At 40.9% G+C, this 23,444-nt stretch overlaps 2 protein-coding genes across 4 annotated transcripts in view; both read right to left on the bottom strand.

Moving 5' to 3' along the window:
• Window positions 1-11,808, bottom strand: part of gabbr1a (gamma-aminobutyric acid (GABA) B receptor, 1a) — a 98,505-nt gene extending 86,697 nt beyond the window's left edge. For all 3 annotated transcript variants that reach the window (XM_053887227.1, XM_053887228.1, XM_053887229.1), the window contains exons 1-4: window positions 11,466-11,808; window positions 5,131-5,217; window positions 4,841-4,905; window positions 972-1,110 (exon numbers count right to left, since the gene is read on the bottom strand). In XM_053887227.1, coding sequence (XP_053743202.1) covers window positions 972-1,110; window positions 4,841-4,905; window positions 5,131-5,209 — 283 coding nt within the window. In that variant the 5' untranslated portion in view covers window positions 5,210-5,217; window positions 11,466-11,808. The remainder of the gene's footprint in view (window positions 1-971; window positions 1,111-4,840; window positions 4,906-5,130; window positions 5,218-11,465) is intronic.
• Window positions 11,809-12,634: 826 nt separating this feature from the next.
• sh3bp5la (SH3-binding domain protein 5-like, a) lies at window positions 12,635-22,927 on the bottom strand. The gene is made up of 6 exons (XM_053844069.1): window positions 22,282-22,927; window positions 21,405-21,467; window positions 19,133-19,261; window positions 18,201-18,365; window positions 17,701-17,874; window positions 12,635-15,190 (listed from the first exon to the last, which is right to left on the bottom strand). Exons 1-6 carry the CDS (start codon window positions 22,507-22,509, stop codon window positions 14,666-14,668), a joined length of 1,284 nt encoding a protein of 427 aa, XP_053700044.1. The 5' UTR covers window positions 22,510-22,927; the 3' UTR covers window positions 12,635-14,665.
• Window positions 22,928-23,444: the final 517 nt, after the last annotated feature.

Genomic DNA, 23,444 nt, shown 5'->3' with positions numbered 1-23,444 from the left:
CAATAAGCATAATAATCTGATTCATTCTCAGCCATGGCAGCTCTCGATGTGTTTTTGATGGTTTATTCATTTATTTATTTAACAATCTGGACTTTTGGAACACCATGTAAGCACATATTAATGTGCCTATCGCAGCTTTGGCTCTTACATAAGCTGGAGAAAAACAAAACTCCTGCCTTGGAGGGTGTTCCCTGGAGAAGCACTAATGCCACGGGTGTTGAAGGAGCAGTGAGAGATGGTAGAGCGTGAGCTAGATTATAAAATCACCGTGAACAAGCCGTAAGGAGGTTGAACTCTAAACCAGAAATACCTTTGAAGATATGTACACTCTTCATTTTTAAATTTGGTTTGGCCTTTTTGATCACTCCTCGCTTTTGTTGTTCAGAAGAGGAGCGTAAGGAACAAGATAAAAAATGAATACCGATACATGCATTCCAGTTGAAAATGTGCTTCAGCTTACTTGAACAAGCCACCAAGCAAATTTTAAATGAGATTATTGTTATTAATACAGGGGATTTTTGTTTATAAACAAAAGCCTTTTTTCTTAATTCCTTAGTGAGTTATTCCGAAAGAAAAAAAAAATCAATAATTCAACAGTAGGCCCTTTTCACTGCAAGGCTGTTGTTGGGTTGCGAAGCAGTCACAACACATTTCTATTTGTAACAGAATAGAACAAGAAAGTAAAATCGACAGCGCTCTGGATTTTAACTAAACTCACTAGTCTCAATCACTATAAATTAAACATTTCCACACAACTTTAAGATGTACATTTTTTGTTGTTATATAAATAAAAAGAAACTGTTCAAAATACAATGTATATAAAACAAATGACAAAAAAAGTGAGAAAATTAAATTATACATATATACATACACACACATATATAATATATATATATATACATTTATTTTGTAATAAAACATTTTTAGAAAGGATGTGAGGAAAAGTTTTTTTTAAATAGTAGAGGACTTACAACATCTGCTGTGCTGCGTAATATCAGTCCATGTGCCATTTGGTAAACACTTCCTGACCTTTGGTCCAACGATCACCCTGTTTCCTCTGCAGATGTACTCGATCTCATAATCCACTGGCAGGATCTGCACACTGCGAATCTGGACACAGAAAGATGTGGAGAATACAGTAATTAAAAAGTGATTGATGCTCACTTTAAACATTTTTTTTTATTAATCTCTCTGAGCCATCTTTTTATTGTGCCATAAAACGACTTGCTGGCATATGGCGGCAACGATGAAGGCAAAGAATATTTCACGTCGGCAATTGATGGTCTGTCACGCTGAGTAACTCTCACACTAGATGAAGGAAATCTGCAGCTTTATGTATCAGCTTTGTGTCAAGGTTAGCTCACAAATCCACCGTGACAATGATTTAAAAAATGTATAAGTAGAGATCATAGTTCCTTTTGAAGTATTGAAAGTCTTTTCTTTCCATGATAAATTTGTTTCAACATTCTCACAGCACTTTGAATTCAAATCATCAGCCAATTCACACACAGAGACAATGTGCTCCTTTCGAGGTTAAACAACAGCAAAATGCTAAAATATTTAGAATTAGAATGAAATAGAATCAAAGAAAGTTAGTTTGGAATGTATTATTTAGCGGTACATGATATATTTATGCGTTTAAAACAAGATGCAAGAAGTTGTATGCAAGCAGCCTCGCAGCAAGCACTGAAGGGTGATAACTGGAAGAGTTGAGAAGTGTTAAATATCAGCGAAGGTAAGCGCTGCATCTCAAGACACATGATTAAAGAAGCCCTGGTCTATGAAATGTCGTGATGTAAAAGCTTTTCAGGTTGTTAACAGGGGCTCTCTGTGTCATGTCACTTGTTCTTCGATGAGCAACTACACTGCAAACACACTCAGTCAGGGTGATTGATGACTCGTGATTGCCCCCTGGTGTATAAGGTAATCTCTTGGTGTGAAGTAATAGAGCAGCGACATGTTCGGGGTGTCCCCGTCTTCTTACCGACTCCCTCATGACCACTGAATTATTTATGAAGGAGTCTGTGTCTATATTACGTCTCTTATTAGTCGCTCTCCTTCAAAGCCAGGCAGTGAGAATGAACACTTCTTTGGAGCCTGAGTCACAGAAACACAATTTACTGGTCCAGTGAAACATCTATTAGAAGCAGCTATTCTTTTGTTTTGCTCTCAAAATGTACCACTAATTCGGGCTGAATGTTTACTCAAACATGCACCCCAGTGTTGACAGTCAGCAGCCCTGTCATGATGCTATGAGTTCACTTAGCAATTTCACTATTTATAACTGTTCTAAATGTAACTTAAGGAAGATTTTATTATTTTAGATTAGTTTGGGATTAATCTCCAGTTCACTCTTTTTTAAGGCCCATTTAGGCACAAGGTTACATACTAATCTGGATACGGATCCGGAGTTTTCTGTCTGAGCTCTGCGTTCATTTGTCCGTATTTCTCCATGTTTCTGCAAAGCTTACAAATGCTGACCAAACAGATCAGTGCCACCAGAAACCAAGGGCCACGTTAGAAATTGTAACTATTGTAAGGGGCCATCATCAAAAGAAAGATGACTACAAAACATGACGGAAAAACATCCAAAATATATACTTCAGTAACAATGACAAAATAAACCTAAAAAGAGTAAATGTAAGTAAGGACATGACGAAGTGTAAATATGCCATGAAACCTATTGAAATATTTCATTTTAGATGAATTTCATTTGAATATGAATCAAAATAACTATGGACTATGGTTCAAGACAAAAAGGCACTTTACTTCAAAATATATTTTCAATATCCCTTAAATGTATTTTGAGGACAAGAAAAACACACAAAAATGGTCAAGGAAAAGAAGAAAATTATAGTCACCAAAGAAGAACATATTAATAACTATATTTACTTTTTTGGTGGTGGTGAGTAAAAGAGAAAAGAACAAAAAAAATTGTAACGTATCAGTTATAGTTTTAGTCAATAGGGCCATGAAAATACGGGCATCGGGCCACACTTTGCCCAGGTCTGCTCTAATAAAACACAATGAAGACATAGGAATGGCAGAAATTCTCTGTCCTTCAGTTCCAATATATTTCACCGACCACCGCCTCCTCCCTCAATACTTGTTCCATACTCTCCATGTGGGTTCTGGAATTTGTCATCATAAACTTTGGACCACCCTGTGGATATATTGCTGAACAGCAATACCAATGAAAGGAACGCATGGCAGTAACATTGCTTGAGTCCGTTGGCTACAATTTCGTACATAAAGGGAGCATAAATAGGCCTTTAGAACAATTACACAAGATGAAAAATGTTAATCTATTCTCAGCCCTATTTAGTACACTATGTGCTACAATGTACAGTATATTGTGTGGGTGTCTAAGTCAGGCACGGGTCCATTTGTGGCCTTCATCAGAATAGAGATGGACCATCGCCTCTGTTAGCTAGAGAATGCAGATTTCGCCTCCTAAATGATTATGATTGATCATTTTTCTGTCTTAGTTCGTCATGTTTTCTTTCCGTATCATCTTTACAGCTGACGGAAGTCAGGCTCATACACTCGCCCCTGAACCAGGTGACGGATAATCATCTTTATTATCTTTGATCCTTAAAATAGTTTTCCTGTCCGTGTAATAATATAGAACAGCGATTTTCAAAGTGTGAGAAAAAATAAACGTGAAAGTGTACAACTGCTTAGCAAACATAAAGTATTGATAATCATTTTTAAAACCATACAAGGATATTAAAAACGCATACGTCTTTAACCACCGCTTAGTCCAGTGCAGGGTTGTGCTGGTCATTGGGAGAGAGGCGGGAATACACCATGGACAGGTCGCTAGTCCATCACAGGGCACACACACACACACACACCTAGGGGTGATTTTCAAGTGTCCAATTCACCTAGTGAGCATGTCTATGGATTGTGGGAGGAAACCGAAGTACCAGGAGAAAATGCACACGCACACACAGGGAGAACATGCTAACTCTACCCCAGAAAGGTCCACAGCTGGATTAGAACCCTGAACCTTCTTGCACACAGATATACATGTTAAAATGGTTTTAATTCTGTTTAAGATTAAGAGGACGTAAAGGATGTTAAATAAATAAAGATCCACTGTTGAAACCTACTACTACTACTACTACCAATAATAATAGTAATACTGAAGGCCTGAAGTCCATAATCAATTGCAACAGCAGAAGAAACATCTTTTTAAACAACACATCAGCAGAAGATAACTTTAGCTAAAGTTAATTCTTAAATAGACTTCTGTTTGTGTTTTGCAGTTTTAAACACGTTTTAAATGAAGCGGAGATCATTATTCATGTTCTTGGTAATTTGATTTCCATTTATTCCTTCCTCTTTATCAGGCCAGATGACCTTCACAAGCTCCTCAGGTAGTTTTGTTTAATTCAAATTTGCAGATATTTTTTATAATCTACTGTATTATAAGAAAAAAAAGGTGCAGAATAGTGAAAAGAAAATTGTGTATACTAAAAAAAAGTGGATATAAGCACCATTAAAATAGGTTTCAATGCACTTAAAATAATTTCAAAAAGCACTTTACATTAAAAAAATATATATTTTTAAGAATTGTAACTCATCAGTTGACATTTCACTAAACACACAGTTCGCACTGACCTCATGTGGCTCAAACCTGTGACACATAAAGGTCTGCTCTTTGATGACACACAGGATCTTTAAGTAATGTATGCATCTATTTCAGTGACAAACACATTGTGACATTTCATCTTCTCAATTTCAGATTAATTGAGTTGAGAATCCTTTGAGCCCACCGTGGGTCAGGTGACTCGTGTGAAGATCAGAGAAGGTGCATTAACATCACTCACTGTACCTGCTCTTGTGTCAGGCCTCTGTAGCGGATCCCGCCGTCTCTAGGAGGCCGAATTATGGCACAGCCTAGAAAAGAGAAGCAAAATGATGAGAGGAAGCTCTCCCTGCAGACACTGTGGATAATATAAGTGCAACCTGATATACTGTAAAGTACACCGGCGCCTTGCACTCTACACGCTTTAGAGCTTTTTATTGGGGTCACTTACAAAGCTCTGCAGAGTAACTTCTGTCCATTAAGGCGAGCACCTCACACACACACACACACACAGATCATCACGACACACAAATTACCTCCAGTCGATGAATTATGTATGGGCACAACAAGAGGTGGAAGCGCGCAGAGAATAGTCAAAAACAATAGCCGTGCCATCTCTGGATCTGCAAGAGAAAGGAGAGATGAGCAAACAGGGAGGAGGGACACAGGTATTGGAGAAGTATATAAAGGGAAAGAACACAACAGGAGACAAGGGTTACACTTTTAAGATGGATGTATCAACTTTCTGGCAAAAAAAAAACTCCCTTTTCAACCTGCCTGGCAGCATAAGCCCACTCTTCACAGCGGCTATTTGTATTTTCAGCACAGGCAGCTCAGGCTTAGATGATAGCCAGCTTTGCATCATTTTAAAATCCTCAGTGACAATACATTAGGCAAGGTTTGCCAGTTAATTCTGATATATTTTTGCAAAGAATAGTCTGTTTAAACACATTTCACACTGAAGGGGAATGGATGCAGGTGCATCCATGGCGTTATAAACCCACATCGCAGCTTAGACTTGGCATATAGACTGGAGATAAACAAAGGCTGGATTAACGCTGAAATAAAAGTATTAACAGCAGCATTAATCTGCCTCATGTCTGCAACCTGAACAAAGAAGTAGCCATGAATGTATCTGTCTGCACACGTGTCAGACTGAAGTCCTGATCGATTGATGATTTAAGAAAATGATGCATTTTAAATTAGAGAACAATGACAAAGTGTTAGTATTAGTCAACACTTGACTTGCTGGTTTGAGGCAAAGCAATAAAAATGTCCACCTCATGGCTATGATAAGGGACACTCATCCTTCATTTGCTTCCGAATGTCAAGGTCATGAGCCAGTGAAAGAAATCATGACATCGATCTTCTTTTGTCACCAGAGAAACTGGGCTTAAACGCAATGCCGGAGTCAATGGGCAGATCAATCTTGTGCCGGTGAACTCTCCACATGTGGACATAAGATATTGTTGCACTAACCAGGGTAGTGGAGCACGGTAGCAAGAGGAGGGACAGGATGTTGATGGTGAATAACAGAATTCAAAGTTGCATATAGAAACAACCATACATCAACACTACTAAAGCTCTCTTGCGAACAGATCAACCATCTATAGGTTTTGTCTTCTAGTTCAATATCATCCAGCTGCAGCCACAAATGGACATAACCATTTTGCAGACCGGAACGCCCCTGCAATACAGCTCACCAATTTTCTTGAGGCAGGGCTACCGGGCATTTCCGCATATGTTTATGTTTTACCATTTACAACCATAAAAATGCAGAGCCCATCTGTTGCAACTCACAGTTAATGCCTGAGACATAATATATACACACTTAGAAGTCTGTTTATGCCGAGTTGCTTTTCTGGTGTTGGCATTACACAGTCATTTCAACAAGGTATTTGCCACAAGATTTGCATTGGACACAATACAAACAGCCAACCGTTACATTAAACTGCAAGTGAATGCGCTATTTACATTCTTCGATTCAGTATGTGAAGCGCTGAAGGTGTTTGAAAAGGAAGAAATACCAGAAAGGGAAAGGAGGGCAGCAAACCCATTGGAAGACGACCCCTGGTTGGTCAATAATAAGATGGCCCGGACAATGAGGAGAAGCCAAGAGCAGGAAGTATTGAGAGGTTGACATGAAAAGGCACACGAACCAACACAAACAGCCAAGACCAAAATGAGAAACTAAGGAAGCCTCCAACGGAGCAACAAAATCGAGGGAGCCATCAAAAAGGTCCAAAACCTACTGACAACAGGTCGAGCACAAGTGATGCAGAAATAAGAAAAGCATACTTTAGAATATACTTGGAAAAAAAAACAGAGCAAGCCTGGGAGTAAAATGTACATGTTCGATGAAGGAAAAATATCCAAAATGTTCCAGCTTCTCCTTTAGAGGTGGAGGTTCATCAGTGGCATTGCAGCTGCTGATCGCCCTCGACACTGTCAAGGAAGACAAAAAACTCACACAGGAGCAGGAAGTAACTGACAAAATAAAAGCACGATGAGAGGGGCCATGACAAATAAAGCTTACAGAACTGGGTGTTCTTGTGTCCTGACCGAAACGCCCCACGTGTTGCTGGACCCTTATATTCCAGTTACCTCACAGGTGTGAAGTCAGAGCTGGAAATGATGTCACAGCCAAGTTCATTCCAGCTAACACAGAAGATAGCCCGGGAAAGCTATTCTCACACGTGCCTTGTCCATATACAAGCTACTGCTGAATAAGCATGTGCTCATTCACAAGTAGAAAACCCACCGGATTAAGAGTACTCTGTTTCTTCCATCATTAACTTGGACTTCCTGTTTACATTCTAGAAGCCATGTTGGGTTGCATACACTCGGGGTAGTAAGGATTTTCCGGCTTGGAAATCCAACACTGTGTGACATAACCAGGATGCCTAACTGGAAATATCCAAGTCATGAGGCATACTACTACTACCGCTACTACAGGAGTCATCGCAGTAAGTTATGGCAGTTGGTGACAGGTGGAGGAGCTGAAGCAAGAGCATATGATAGTCAAAGAAACTTCTGACACCTGGTGGCTTGACGCCTTCAGAGAAACCAGGAGGCCGGGGGCCGTAACAGGAGGTCTTGCTCACTGCTGCCAATGAGCCTCACCTCCGGCTCCCAAGGAGAACAAACCAGCTGATATTGATTCTCACAAGACTCCACAGCTTAACGTCACAGAGCAGCAACACCAACAACAAATCACCTACAGTACAAAGACCAATTATAAGTTTTAAAACCTCAAACTATTTCATATTGAATTCTCTTGTATTTGTCACTGTAATGGAGTTGCAGTTGGAGTATAACTCTTGTGGGCAACAAAATTGAGTACATCTCTTTCCATTCATTCAACCTTAGTGTTATGTATTCAAAGGTTGCTTTGCTGAATAAAATGTTTAAGAATTTGTAAGCTCCTAATAGCACTATCGTTTGTGTGTCACAAAAAACATGTACATACATTTGACATTTCCATATTTTAATTAGTCATGGTAAATACTACATGTTTAAACATATTTTTGTCAATGCATCACCAGGAAATACATCAGTTTAAAAATTTTAAAAACTCAAAAACACAATTCTCACAAGCTCACAATTGCCCAGAGCACCACCTAGTTTAGGAGACACTGCGGAGCATGGTGATTTATTATTTTTATTATTTTACTTTATTATTTAAGTCAAACTCCCTATATTTAGAGCCAAGACAAAAACATAGTCTAAGGAGTGACATTAATAGAAGTCAGAATAGAAAATATTTGGATTAAAAACTTTGGGACTTGAGGGACTGGGAATTGTTGCGGTGCATTATGGGACATGCTGCGTCATGCTTTAAATGGCTATTAAAAAGAGATGAAATAAAATGTGTCAAGGCCATGGCGTGACCCGCCATTTTGCATTTCATTTCATGTTTTTTTTTTTTCTCACAAACCAAAATGTCTGGATTAGCATTACAAATGTCCTCACGAAATGCCAAAATTATCATTTGGCCTGCTCAAGAAAAATCTTAAAATATGTGTACCCAGCTTCATCATAATTGGATTAGCCACGGATGTTGAAAAAAAAAAAAACCTTGATTGAGAAAGTCTTCTTTGGCTGCGTAGACACAAAGGTGCTGTTTTAAAAAAATATCCAAAATATCCAGCCTGGAGTCAGGCTATTCAAATCTCTTGAGCATGGTTGATTGAGAGTCGACGCAAATTCATATAAGTGACCTAGAAATGTTCTTGCGTGGAAATCATTTTGGCATTAAAAAAAACGTGGTCGTATGATGTGTTTGGGTGGAAGAAATACAGCACGATAATAACCGCTACAGTAAGTACAGTGTGCTGCTAAGTTAGGTGGGTTAATGACAGTGATAACTTGGTTTTAAACCACCTGACCGCCCTTGCACTCGCCTGCTACAAACCCAGAGAGGCACTTACTTTCTTGGCTGAAAATAAAAACGCTGTCCTATCATATCAGTAAGCACTGGTAAGGTGAAATGACAGGCCACACTACACATTTCTGCAACACGAAGCAGCAGAAAGTCGTGCGTCCCAGGAGCTGCACAGCCTCCAAGAGTTAGGAGGCAGGGAAACACACGCATCTGACACCACTGTACGAACAACAACCACCTATATATAGCCGCTCATTTGCAGTTTTGAATACTAATGTTGCTTTATGAGGCCACCCCAGACCCCAGCAGATATCTAATCTCCTCTTTCTCTATATACAGTTATCACAAACAATCTGCATGTTAGTCAGTCCGAAATCTCAAAGTCTCTTTAACTCTTACTTCTGCTGCACTTCTCTAACCACTCAATCCTGCCTGTTATTTTCTCCTTCGCTCAGCCAAAGGTAACGGAGAGAAAGCAGTGACAGTAGAGGACAAGCGTCGAGATAGCAACTTCACTGGTTATATTATGAAGTGTAAATGTTATATCATACAATGAGTCAGCCTGTAATTTTAACCCTACATCAATAGTTCATATGGTTCATCACTGTTGCATGACAGAGATGTACGAGTTGTTCTTCCGTCACAGATTGTTAATGATGGCTTTTTTTTTCACACAATACAAGTTAGTCGAGGGAAAGGCACGCACAGTATATTAATGGAGCGTGAGTGTATCTCTGCCAAATATTGTGTATTTTTGCTGCCAGAACGCTTGTGAGTTGATTCCAATCTGGAAAAAAAAATGCAGGAAAAGTGCTGAACAAGCGACAGTGTGATGGGCAGCCAAGGCTTGTTGGCCGTGTTAAAATAATATTTGAATAACAATCAGAGGACAAAGTAGCATTTGAAGTGTACTACATGTTGAGATGAAACTGCAAGAGGAAAACATCAGCTGCCCTTGGCGTTGTGTAAATGGGGGGTAAAAATAACCAAAATGCTTCCATGTTTTCATACAAAAATATTAATGTTTGCATCACCTAGTAATATTTTAGGTCATTTTCGGCCTTGACTTTTGTTATGTGCTCAATGTGATGGTTCTGAATACGCACTTTCAGACATACGTATCACCAGTGATGTAACATGGGGGTCCTCCAACATCAGACACACCCGCCAGCCGACCCAGCTAGGGGTGAGCTGGTAGCTTGTGTAAAGGTAGCTTGCGTGGGTCCATGCCTCATCCCTTTTGATCTTCAGCTGCATCAATGATGTTCTTGGAGGGTTTCGTGCTGTGCAGTCCCCTCCAGGGTGACCCACCCTCCACAGGGCTGCCAGCTCCTCATACTCTATCAAAAGCCTCCTCTATCTAATCAGTTCCTACTTGGACCATATAGAAAGGGAGGAGGTATTGAAATTCCCTTCCAAATACGAGAACTTCAGGCCACCCCACTGTTTCCTACCACTTGAGATGAAGCGCTCATCTCAGGCAAAATCTGACTTAAGATCTGACTGAAGATGGGTGGCGATTGCGTGTGTAGGGCACAACAAAAGTAAAGAGAAGCAGATGGCTGCGAAGCTCAGTGGCGGAAGACAGACAAACTCTGCTGGATGCTTCATTAGTAATATCCAGTGTATTTTTAGAGTTCACCGACAAGATGCATGCAGGAGGTAGACACCACCATAGCGAGCGAGAGCGCGCGCTCTTTTGTCCCGCATGTGTGGGAATGCAAACCATGAAGAAAGAAGGACAGCCCAGCAGGAGTCATTAATAGCAGCAATCGCACACAGAGCCAGATGAAAGCGGTGTATGGGAGTGAACGTTGAGGCTGCCTCAACTCCATCAGCACCGCAATGGGACTGAGGCAGACAGAAGGAGGAAGAGGAGGGGGCGGAGGGGGGTATCAACTAGCCTCAAGCTTTAAATTCAATTAGGGTTTCAGCACCACGGACAGCACCCCCACCCCCCCTGTTCCCAAACAGCTCTGTAGTTGGTAATAATAACACTCCTCATCTCTCCATTCCGGCAGCACATAGGTGTAAATCACACGCTTCCTCTCGGGGTCCGTGGTGAAGGAGCCATATGTTGGATTTCAAGCACGACTGAGTCTGAACGATTGAGACGTGAGGGTCACAGCGAGGCTGCCACCAACCGTATGCTGCCGGTACCGACTTGTCATGGGCTGACGAGGGAAACCACGACGGCCTGCCGAGAAAGGCCGACGGTCGTCCACCACCACGTTCACCTAGTTGAACCCCCGTCCACCGAAAACCCAAACCGTGACATGACAGCTACACAAACATGATTGAATCGCTTTGAATGCAAATTACCACTGGGAGTTGAACGTAAACGCAACGAAACCACTCGTTAATAGTTTACGACAGCTCGCGGCAGAGCAGTGATATCATAAATATACATAAAATAGAGGAAAGATATTTATAAGCAGAGGTGTTATATTACAAGTAGTAGCATTTAGCATTAGCATGTGCACTTACTGTTTAGTTACGATGCTCCTTCCGAGTCAACAGTAGATCCTCCGGGTCGGAGCCGGTCCCGAATTCCCAGTGCTTTAATATTTGGTAGAAATGTGCATTTTTTGCGTTATGGCTCTTTTAATATGGCTGTAGATGTGCAAGCTGCCCGTGCGTAAACAGGGTTTCACATTAACAAAATGTCTCTTGTCCGCGGCGTCTCGTCGTTTTGCAAGGCAAAGGTTAGAAATGTGAATAGAATCCGTAAAAAATCCCAATACATACATGCACTATATACAAACGCATCCCCTTAAACGACGATTCGCTGGAGTCCCCTCCTCTTTTCTCTCCCTCCCCGCGATCTGGAGCTAATTCCCGACGTCATGATGGAGACGCACCGTGCGTAACAGCCCCCCTCGCTCTAGCACAGGCTTATCTGAATTGTTTACCTCATCCTCTGGATAAAACGCGCTCAGGGCTGCAGCCACATTAAACGCATTTTTTACTATTATTATTGTCATTATTTTAAGGAAACGTTTGAGTCATTTATAGCATGATGAGGATGTGCCACAGCAGAGGCTGCAGCGGATGCTGATATGGCGGGTTGGTGTTAACCGACTACATCACTGAGCCTTGACTCAAAGCTCCGAGAAGCTTAAAGCTCCAAGAATCAGCAGCCCCTCGTTTGTCGGTCATCTGCACAGCAGATCACTCGCAAGTCCACCATTTTCTGCTGCTGTTCTGCATCTATTCTGAGATCCTGCTTCATATTTATGTGTGCTGAATTATTGAAGCAAGGCTGTAGAGGACATAACCACTCCCTTAGTAGCTTGAATTTCTGCACTCAAAAAACCTTGAACAGGTCCAAAGTAGTAAGTTTCACGCCAAATGTTGATGTGACCCCCAAGAGTGATACAAGATAAATAAATAAATAAATAAACAAACAGCTTTCTCTTATTAAGAAACTAGATTTTCTACAAGAAGTTTCAGATCATCCTCCCCCTAAAAGAAGTTGGCTCAGCTTTTGAAATCAATTTCACCAACATGTTAGTCATCTCTTAACCCTGACCTACACTTCACCACCATCGGCAAAGGCAAGAAAACTCAATTCAACTACTCAAGAACATAACTGCCAGTCAGATCTCTTCACCGCAGTCTGGAAAAAAAAGGGACCAGTTGTGTCAAGTCAAGGAGTATGCAAGTTTATTGATTCCAGTATTGACATTAAATGGAGTTACAACAACCCTTAAAAAGGGCAAGAGAGTCAAAGGAAGGCGTTTCTCCGAAGCACTACATGATTATATGTGAGTAGTCTGTCACATCAGCCAAAACACACAGCTGTACATGTCAATATTTCCCCAGCTATGTCATAATTACACACATTTACAGATTATGTATTGTTGCATGAGCAAAACACACAAATCAGAAAACAGAAGGATAAAAAACAAAGTACGGCTTGACACTCAAGCTCACTAAAACGATACTGAAGAAACACTCAAGGTCTTTTAACTGTTCTATTCAGAACTACGGATTCGTTTTAAACTACGTAAAACTTTAAATAATTCAAAATGAATTTGTTCTGTGGCAAGGCACACATCAAATCACGACAGGGCAGATTATAAAACAAGATATTAATAAAATCCTCCAGATATTCATTTTGTCAACATGTAAACAATATACAAATAATACACTTTTTGAGGAGAGATAATCAAGTGTCAAAAGCCGAACAGAGCTCACTTTAATGCCTCGTAAGCGCCAAAGTGCATGTTGTTTACCTGGATAAAGAACGTGGAAGTGTTTCGCTTAATTCATTCTCATGACTTCAAATTAAACAATTTGTCTGGGTGAGAAAATGCCTGCAGAGTAAACTACCTTGTGTTGAGATGAAGACATTTACAGTGAAAAATGTCTTCAACTAACAGCAAGTAGGAATTGGATAAAGATTTTTACATTTTTTAACTGAGGAATGCAGCTTAAAAAATGTTAGAAACTCAACACAAGTGTCTGGTAAAGAACGATAAATCCTCCTCAGAAGTTAAATAGTTTGAATAAAGGGCAGAATTTCAGGCGCCCTCGTTCAAAACAAAAAACAACCTTGACTGCAAGTAGCCCGATTCAGAGTCTCTGATGAAAAATGAGAAACGGAGCTGGTTGGAGAACATGTGTCCTTATACAGTTCTTATACAAAGTTTTTAACCCAACTGGCAGATTCTAAATAGCGATCTCTCTATGTGTAATTCAGGTTCAAATGTAAACAGGAGATGAAATCACAACACATTTTTCAAGTTCTCGTTTCCATTGATCTTCTTGTAAATAATTGCAACATTTAGACTTGAAAGTGAAGCACCAGGCCAAACCCATGACATTTTCATTTTATCTAAATACAGCCATGAAAGCAATCAAGTGTCACAATCCACTTGCACTGAATAACAAGTCATGTCACAAACACTAACTGGAGTGCATGCGCTCAGGTGCTTAACATCATTGCCAATGAGCTAGCTGTTAAGGAATTCTCAAAAGATAGGTTCACTTGTGCTTGACGCGAGGAAATGAGACGTTTTTGCACCCAGAGAACCACCTTTGTCATTTTTCCCTTCATGTGGAGACAGTTGAGCAAACACTTGAACTCCCAGATCCCACGAAAACACTGGTCTCTTCCAAATTATTTCCTCTTTAACGACAAACTTCTCATCATAAACTGTTTCAGGTGCAGGAGTTCTTCAAGTGGGAGTTCCTGTTCTTGGGAGTGTTGGGAACTGAAGGCTATAAACCTGTTCAGTGTTGGAACATAAGTATGAGTGACTGACTTTTTCGATGAGTCGTAAACATCAAGGAAGACAATTGTGAAACCACAACTTCACAATTAGAAACAAAACTATATCCAGTGTTGCAACTGATGAGAACAGTGTGTGACTGTTGACCATGACCCAACGATGGAGCCCTCTTTTGGAAATCATCTCATTGCAGGAAGCAAAATATAAGATGCACAAAATTTACCTATTGTGGAATTTAAATGAAATTGGTTATTAATTTTGGTCAATAATATTTTAAACCAAAGGTTTTGTGGACATCCAGCTATTGAAATAAGACAAAAAAAAAAAATCACTCTAAATGTTAGTCTTCATATGATACCAAACGTCCAGCCGACCACACAAATTCAGGCTTAACCCAACATTGTTGCTTGTGTTCGGGTGCTCTAATGTGACATGAAAAGCGAGTGAGAATCACAAGCTGAAGCTGCGGTGGTGGTGCTTGAAGAACTGCTGCTGCCGGTCTTTGGTGGTTGCTTCCATGAGCCTGTCCCTCCTGTCCACCATGCCTTTCTCTCTATCCCCGTCGTCCCCGGTTACACTCCCGACATCGCTGAGATCCCCGAGGTGCTCAATGGAGTCGTATTTCTCCAGATCGGAAGCGATGGTCTGCAGGCTAATGACTGAAAGGGAATCCGACCCCGCCCTTTCCCGTTCGTTCTCCTTCTCCGTGTACCTCTCCACCAGATGATTTGCGGCGTCCACCCTGTCTTTCCTCGTGCCACCGCCGCCACAGGCTCCGCCTCTTTCCTGAGTGCTAATATCGGACTCAGCTCCGACAGGGGGGCTACGCCCGCCGCACACCAGGAGCCGCCCCCCGTCAGCCCTCTGTGCATGGATCTGCTCGCTGATTTGCTCCAAGTTTCGCAGGGCTATGGAGTAGCGCGTCTTCACTTTGGCGACGCTCTGTTCCAGCTGCAGCACTTTGGCCTTGTGCTCCTGCAGTCACACAGAGGACGAAGCACCTTTTCAGCATCCATTTCAACATTGATTTAATGCCAAACCCGACAATATCAGACGCCTGACCTTTAGCAAATCTATAAGTCATATCACAGCCTATTTTGCCGCATGAGCATTTATAACCTGCCAGTCACAGTTTGGCTTTCCAGATAACCTTAAAGAATTAGGTGAGAAACATTAATGAACTCAGTAAAAAGTGGATGAGGAGATAATATTGTGCTTTGGTGCGCAGTATAACCAGCATGAACATTCCTGTAATACACGTCATAACATCAGGGGGCTTTAATTTGCCTTCCTCTGCTAATTCATATGCTCAGCCAAGTGTTAAATCTATCATCCGTCACATCGCCGGAGTCAATTTTACATGCGATTTCCAAAGTCCCGGATGAGTGATCATAAGACACATGAAGCGTGGTACAGGATATTAATAATAGTATCAATATCACAGCAATACTGCCATGATCAATATATTGCAAGATATTAGCATCATGACGCATCACAAAATGTGTAGAGAATACAAAATGCAGGATTGCTTCAATTATTCACGACAATTTAGACTGAATTTCACAGGACTTCACAGACTTTTCATGAAGTATAGTATCATATCATATAATATCATAGTGTCTTTTTTATGACCGTGACTGGTCAACGTTCTCGGAAGGGCTGAACATTATCGATACAATCAATATCTCAACACCAATATGTCACAATCTGACAAGAGCTTCAGTGAAAACAAAGTTTTAGTATTAATATTAAACCTATTACCCTTTGTAAGTACATAAGCAATTTTGCGCAATAATACGGTGCCACATCCCCCAGTAAAAATTTGGGGCTAAATTGTTTCAGTGACTGAGAGCCTGCATCAACACAGACGCAGCAGAAGAAGACGCTGGCTGTGTCGGACGTAACTATTAAAGTGATCGTTCTCCACCACAATACCACGCTCGAGAAAACTGATGGTGCTACTCCAGCATCTACAACCTCAGAGCGATAATGAGCACCTTCTCCTCAGTAATGCGTAAACACTGCGATGTGGCAACTTTGGAATACATTTAGATGAAGTTGACTCAGTTTGAAATAAAAACAAGCCTCAAATATTAAGGGATTGTAACAGGTTGCACCTCTGAGCATGTTTCTTTTGAAGGGTGAGCTGTTATAGTTAAGGTGGTTTGCCATCTGCTGGCTTCAGCTGGTTGATCAATGGCAAGCCCCTGACATAGCTTTACAGTTACTTGGAGGATGAGTGGAGGAAATAGATATAGTTTCTTTATCTTGAATGCTCAGACCTAGTTCACGGAAGTCACACAGGCATTGGTCCAATCAGTATTGAAACAGCAGCTCTGTCACAGACCTGTTTTTCCATGCGATACTGGAGACAGTCTCCAACATCAACAATGAATGTGTTTGTGTTTATATATGGGGTAAATCGACATGAGTTTGATCTATTTGAAACGCTGAACTAGGATCTTGGCTGCTTCAGAAAACTCCACTGGACATGGGCTCATATTTTGGGGTTGGTATGCACACGTAGCGGAGGTAGATCCACAGACTTGTCAATGTACCACAAACACGAGAGGATGTTCGAAAGTTTGAAATGCCAGATTTTACTCACAAAAATATCAATGCTTATTTGGATAATAACATTATGCAAGGTAGCCAAATAAATGTATTGTCCCACGCCTATTATCTAATATATGTACCCTCAGCACAAACTCAGACCCGAACCAGATTTCAAAGGGTATCATTGACCTCTACAAGTAACATCCAACTTAAGACCTGATCGACTTACGTCCACCTGTATTTAGGACCACGGCCAGCAGATGTTTTTTTTTTTTTTTTTTTAGCAGCGTGGCATCACGTATGACAGAACCAATCTTGGTCATAAGTTGGATGTTACTTGCATATTGTCTACCATAACATAGGAGGCATCTTAACAACCATGAGGCCACGATAAACAACTTGTTTTCATGGCAACGTTTAACCAGCAAAATGCTGTGAATAAACGCTACTTGAATGAATAGTGACAGAATATCTGTATTAATAGCTGAAACACTAAAAGCTGTAATTATCATTGAGGTGGTAACGCTCTCGTGCCGTCGCATACAATTAATCAATCACAATTTTATCCAAACCCAAAGTCCCGCCCCGCCATGGCTCATTTTCTTCCATTCCCAAGACGCTGCGTTACGATTAATGGTCCTTCGATAATGTTTTTCTTAATTGCGATTACATTTATGAATTATCAGAGAAGCGCTTTCACACTGTCATAACTTCATTTGATTCTGAATTATTCCGGGAATGGTTGATGAACAAGACAAAAGCGCTTCAAGTTCACATTTCCTTAAAAACCGATTGAATAAAGACATTGTTATGAACTCCAGTGGAGGAGAACCACGATGAATCTGTGAGTGAAAACACACTTTTAAGAGCTAATTCAAAGACTCAAGATTCAAAGAAAAGTGTGTGAGGGTGGGTGTTTTTCGCATTACCTCCAGTATGTGATTAAACTGTGCCTTGAGTTCAAAATATGGTTTGGATTTCAGGATGGCTCGTTTGAGAGACTTCTGCTGCATCTGAACTCGAGCTTCAGCCTCCTGACAGGCGTGGGTGACTCGCATGTGCTCTCGCTCACTGCGGAGTCGCTCTTCCTCTGCTTCATTCACCTGTGGCAAAGATAACCCCGGTGAGGGAGATTCACACCTACGAGACATGAGACTCTGACTTCTGTCTACAAATACACTACTATCTTAGTTCTGTTGCGATTTTGAGCACTGCTGAAAACACGAACCAACCTTCACCAATGACTTGTAAACCTATAATACCACCATATATCGACCCACACTTTTGCATGACTAATCAACCTCCCACCATACTAAATGTAAAGTCACTTTCTTCCCTCAACTTTGCCGGCAGACATAAATCCGAGACTACTATGCATTCAGCGTCTGACTCATCTCCACCCTTGGGTGTCATTACTTTAGGTTGTTACCTTGGCAGTAGCATGATTGAGCATCTCTTGCCAAGTGGGATCCAGAGTGTTCTTGCCATCAGCCATCAGGCCCTGCTCCGCCACATAGACCATCTCCCTGGCAGCTGTGTGCATAGAAACTGCTCTTTCGTAGCTCAGCGCTGCCTTCTGAGTCTCCTGCTGAGCCTAGAGGGAGCGGAACATTTCAGAGATGTAGTTGTGTCATGCATGTTTCATTAAAAGATCTGTCTCAATAAAGTGCTATTCTACCAGCATTAGAATGACTCTGCATGAAGTGTCCTTGTGCTTTCTAAGCATGACCACGTAGCTCAGAGATTCATCTGAACGATCTTTTAGCAACAAAAAAATGTACAATGCTTCTCAAATCCCAAGGCAGCAGCTCTGGCAGAAACTTAAATTATATGGATGACTGCAGGAAGGAAATGAACACCATGAATTTTGGAGTTGAGAGACACATGATTATCAGCGTTCAGTGCACTGAGACCTAACAATCCTGTCTCTCACACTGACAAGACAAGAAACTAGTTGTTGTCATAAAATTAAAAAAGTAAATAGTAGAAGTTATCAGGACACAATATATGATTCAACAAAGAAGACATCATGTAATGAGCCAACAAAAACTAGTTTTCCTTGATTTGCTACTAAATATAAAGGTCGGGGTAAAAAAAATACAAATATTAATGCAATATTGATAGAATCTGGGATTTCAATTGCATTGCACTTTTACATGACAAATATTTCCAGCTAATTAAAATATCATGGAAAACACAAAAAGGACTGCCAACCAAACTTAAAAACACAACAGGTAACCGCATATAAAATTCTTCACAAAGCCAGTGTGTCGAGTGAAACTGCGTTTGCATTGTAGGAGGAAACCTTGAGAGAGTTCAAAGTGTGTAAACCATAAAGATGCCACGATATTTCACACACACCTCTTTGGCAAGGCGACGTGCTTCATAATATGGTCTTGCTTTCTCTATGCAGCTACCAAGTTGAGAACTCTGGGCGTTCAACTTCCTTGCAGACTCGGTCAGAATTTTTCGATACCCCGATCTGGCATCCTGGTGGTGAAAAACACAAATGCACAATGAAATGTATCTGGTAGCAGTACAGTCCATAAGTACATACTAGTACAAGTACTGAAACACAGGCACAAATTGAATTGGCTTTCGACAAAGGGTACATGTACATAATTATTACCGCGCAAGTGCCAAAGTACATTTTAAATAAAATGTACTTCTAGGTGCACCGGTTTTGGAGGCACTTTTAAAATGAGACCAAAAATAAGACTGCTCCCATCTTATGAACCTGAGCTAGCTAGTTTCTTGGCAACGAGTAGAAGCTCAAACATCCTGCTGATGTCCTCACTACAAGAAATTGTCATCAGACTCGTCAAGAAGGGGACGTTCACCCCTGTTCATTGGACTAATGGGTTCTTTTCTATTTCAGACTGAAGCCCAAAGGTCCATGGTGAGTGGTTGTCAGCAAGAGAGTACATGAATGAGTAGAAAAAGTAGATGTCAGTCTGAGGCTGAAATAATATGGCAGATCTTTCCACAGGTGATTAAAGAGAAAGAAAGAAGGTTAATGACCATCTTAGATACATGAACATATCACAACCATATTCTGGTTATTTATGATTTAAACGTTTCTGTTGACTGTATATCTGTACTATTGTCAGGCAGCAGAATGAGTATCCAGATGAAGGACGCACAAATACTAAAGCTTTTTACAAATGACAGAACATTTGCCATGGACAATTTTGACTCACCCAAATAAATGTGACAATAGTGCATTAATCCTAGACTCGAAAGACAAGCTTTATTGTCCATCCTGCAGTAAAAAAAAAAGAGCTTCGGCACAGCTTAGTATAATTGCTGTTACTTATATGTGTGCTTTCTTCACAAACAGCTCTTCAAAAGTGTAAAAGCAAAATTCTGCCTGTGCATAATTTATCCATGTAAACTAGCATAAATAAACAAAACAAAAAAGTAAAATGTCTTTTTGTTTTACTGATCACGGTTTATGACAGTCTGAGCAATATTGGTGGGGGTGTTTCTGTTAAAGTTTACCCCAGTGATCAAGGAGACAAGGGCCGTTGTAGTTACATAGCAGACGCATAAAGGCCCATTTATGCTCTACGTTACATACTGATCCGGATACGGACGAATCCTTCTGTTTGTGCTCTGCCTTCATTTCGTCTGTACATCTGCACCCTTCCACGAAACTTACAAATATAGACCAAATGGAGCAGTACCAGCGGATCCATGGGGTCAGTGTTGGAATCCGAACGAAACACAAAGAAGACATAACAATAGTGGAAATTCTCTGTCTTCCAGCCATGATACATTTAACAGCCTCACCAATCACCTCCTCCAACAATGCTGCCTCCATTTTGTCTGTTGTTCAATGGGTACGTCATCAATACTTCTTCAACAGTTGCCATGTTGCCAGACTTTTAAAAGAGTGACATAAGAATCAAATATTTCATTGAAAAACCCATGGTGCCTAATTGGGTAAATCATGGAATTTAGTCTGTCATAAAAAGGAAATCTCCCACTCAACATGACACTGGGGCTCCTCACCAGAGTTCCAACTGCATCTGCCAACTTCACAAGCAAAGCAGACGCCCAGAAGCCTTTCTGAGTCTGCTTCAGACCATTGGGCTTGAGCACACATGCAGTCCCATAATACACATGTGACAACACCAACACACATGGAACGCACTGCATTAGTAGGTGCCGCACATCATGACATTTGAATGAAGTTCAATCAACTTCAGAATCTTTGGGAAAGTGAACAACAAGGGTTTTTTATATTGTGATGACCAGTGAGTTGGTTCTGCGCATGTTCATAGTTTACTGGATTGATCAACCTGTGATAGGCAGCATGCAGGCAGTAAAGTTGGAGAATGTTGATGTGCCATTGAAGTTGCTCAGCAGGTTATTAATACATTGGCTACAATTTTGTAAGAAGGAATATACAAGTTTGAAATGCTTTGAATCGTTTGGCTGCACAAGCTTGGTGCACGTCAAAAAAATGTAAGTGGGTGAGCATTGTTGTTATTTCAACTCCGGTGCTGCCTAACACCTAATAATTTATCAAGGCAACTCTAGAGTGGTATTTTTCCAGAGTGGTCATAAAGAATATCTCACCACAAGAATTCAAGCTTTTCACAGTCAAAAGAATGGATGTTTCACTTACATTTAACTGGAGTTCCAATTGGTTGATTTCCACACTGGCTTCATTCAGGTGCTCCAATTCCTCCTGGAGAAACAATAAAATTCTAGCTTAATTATCCTATTAAGAAAACCCCCGAAGACAGATGTGTTCTAATTACTGTGCAATCTAACTGAGAGACAACGTGGGATGTGAGGGGGAAGAAACCACAGCAATCGAAATGAATTTCTCTGAATGAAACTGAGTGTGGGAAGAAATTTGAAAGTATAACACAGGAACACTGTCTTTAAGCCTCCATTTACATGTGTTTCAGTAAGATGAAACACAGAAAATACTAGACACTGGAGCTAGTGATCGATGAGTTGGATGGGGGGCACTCTTCCTAAAAGTGCATAGAAACAGGACGGCATTAGATCAATTACAGTGTAATGCAGGTGTAACTTACAGTATCTGTAGCATTTGTCCTCACTGGTCACGTTATACCAGGAGAGCGTTGTTGGGTTGGTTTCTTGATTTTAGTACAAGCACTGACATTGAGAGTTCAAGTTCTCCTACACAGATTTGATATAATAAAAAGTGAGTCCAGGATGGATTCTGTGCTGGTCCAGCATCTTTGTGGGCCAGCCGGGATTGGCTCAGGCATTCACCAATGTATGCTTGCCAAGACAAGAAATAGAGACCGAAGACCGTCTATTATACTTTTTCTTTCTGAACAAATGGACATTGCTAAAGTTCACTGAACATTTTTCTCGAATATGATCTATGAGGGATCATGCCACGGCCTGCAAAACAAGTTGCTTAGTATCTGTTTTGTCTCTGACAGCGAATAAAGTTGATCTGTAAAACTATAGAGTATATAGTGAGGCCTAAACAGGAAAGTGTTATAGTACATTAGCTTTACCTGAATTCGGGGGTCCAGCTCCTCTTCATATTGACTTTGTGTCTCTTCCCCCGAGTTGTCCTCCTTCGCTACTTCTCCGTCTACACGAGTGTCTTCCTGCACCAAGAGCCGACTTGTACCGCTTTCAAGGGCCTTGACTTCGTCGTCCTCCCCGGGGATAACCTCCCTCCAATCCCCCGCATCGGACTCCCCGGAACCAGCGGGGCTCTCGCGGAGAACTGGCTCCATGTCAGGCCAGAATTTCGCTAGTAACGGTTTACCTCCGATAAGTACGCTGCCTCATACACGAACTTATTTATGAAAATGAGTTTTGGGGAGGTAGACATCAGCCGAGTTACGATCGTTCTCGGGTTTGCTTTCTGCCATATCAAATCACGTCGAAACATGAACCGACTGGACCCAGGCGAGCATGTAGCTTAGCATTGTTAGCAATAGTTGAAGCAAGGATCAACGTTACAGCATAGTAGCAGCTTCCGCGACATTAAAGTTGGTTGGGGGTCCACCATTAAGCCCCCTGCTCACAGAGGTCCGCATCTCCACGACTCGCCGATCTCATGGTTAACTCCAGCTAGGCTAGCTAGCTTGCTGCATCCGTCTCACATCATCATGACAAGTAAACAGAGGAGCGCGCCGAACCGAACGCGCAACCTTTGTTTTGGACTGCGACGCTTTCCGTAGATTTAGATCTTTCAATCAGCACACTGTGAATAGATATTTTTTTTTCAGTTGTTTGTCATTTGAGTTTATTTACGTGTCCTTGTAGTGGTGCTAATATTGCCTTTGCTGAACTTTGATGCATCATGGTTGGAACAAGTTTTGCATGCTTACAAATACTTGACAAATAAAGCTCATACTTGTTGGGGAAGTATATTCTTTGTGTGTGAACTATTGCAGTTTAAAAAGACATGTTCCACTGATTCTTTTCGGGACAAGCAGCCTCATAATAATAATCATAACCTCATAATTATATTAAACGCCTGTTCCTGACGCAAGCAAGACATGTGTTAAGTACTCGTGTACATGTACTTATTTTACGTATTTAATCTCTCAAAAATGTATGTAAAATAGTATGTCGCAGATGTGTCAAGAGCTACCAAAATATGTTTATTCAGATGCATATTTCACAAACAGTGAAAAATGGGAAAAATTGGAATAAATCCAGG

Source organism: Synchiropus splendidus, chromosome 15, assembly GCF_027744825.2.
Source record: "Synchiropus splendidus isolate RoL2022-P1 chromosome 15, RoL_Sspl_1.0, whole genome shotgun sequence".
Lineage (NCBI taxonomy): Eukaryota > Metazoa > Chordata > Actinopteri > Syngnathiformes > Callionymidae > Synchiropus > Synchiropus splendidus.
Note: the sequence above shows the minus strand (reverse complement) of the source record. Positions and strands in the feature narration are given on the sequence as shown.

What these genes read in the sequence shown, in the direction of transcription:
- sh3bp5la (XM_053844069.1), bottom strand. Translation starts at nt 22,509, where the DNA reads ATGGAGCCAGTTCTCCGCGAGAGCCCCGCTGGTTCCGGGGAGTCCGAT. An exon ending in AATTGGAACTCCAGTTAAAT is followed by an intron (nt 19,262 to 21,404) that starts GTAAGTGAAACA and finishes TTTCACCACCAG; the next exon opens with GATGCCAGATCGGGGTATCG. An exon ending in AGTTTAATCACATACTGGAG is followed by an intron (nt 15,191 to 17,700) that starts GTAATGCGAAAA and finishes GTGTGACTGCAG; the next exon opens with GAGCACAAGGCCAAAGTGCT.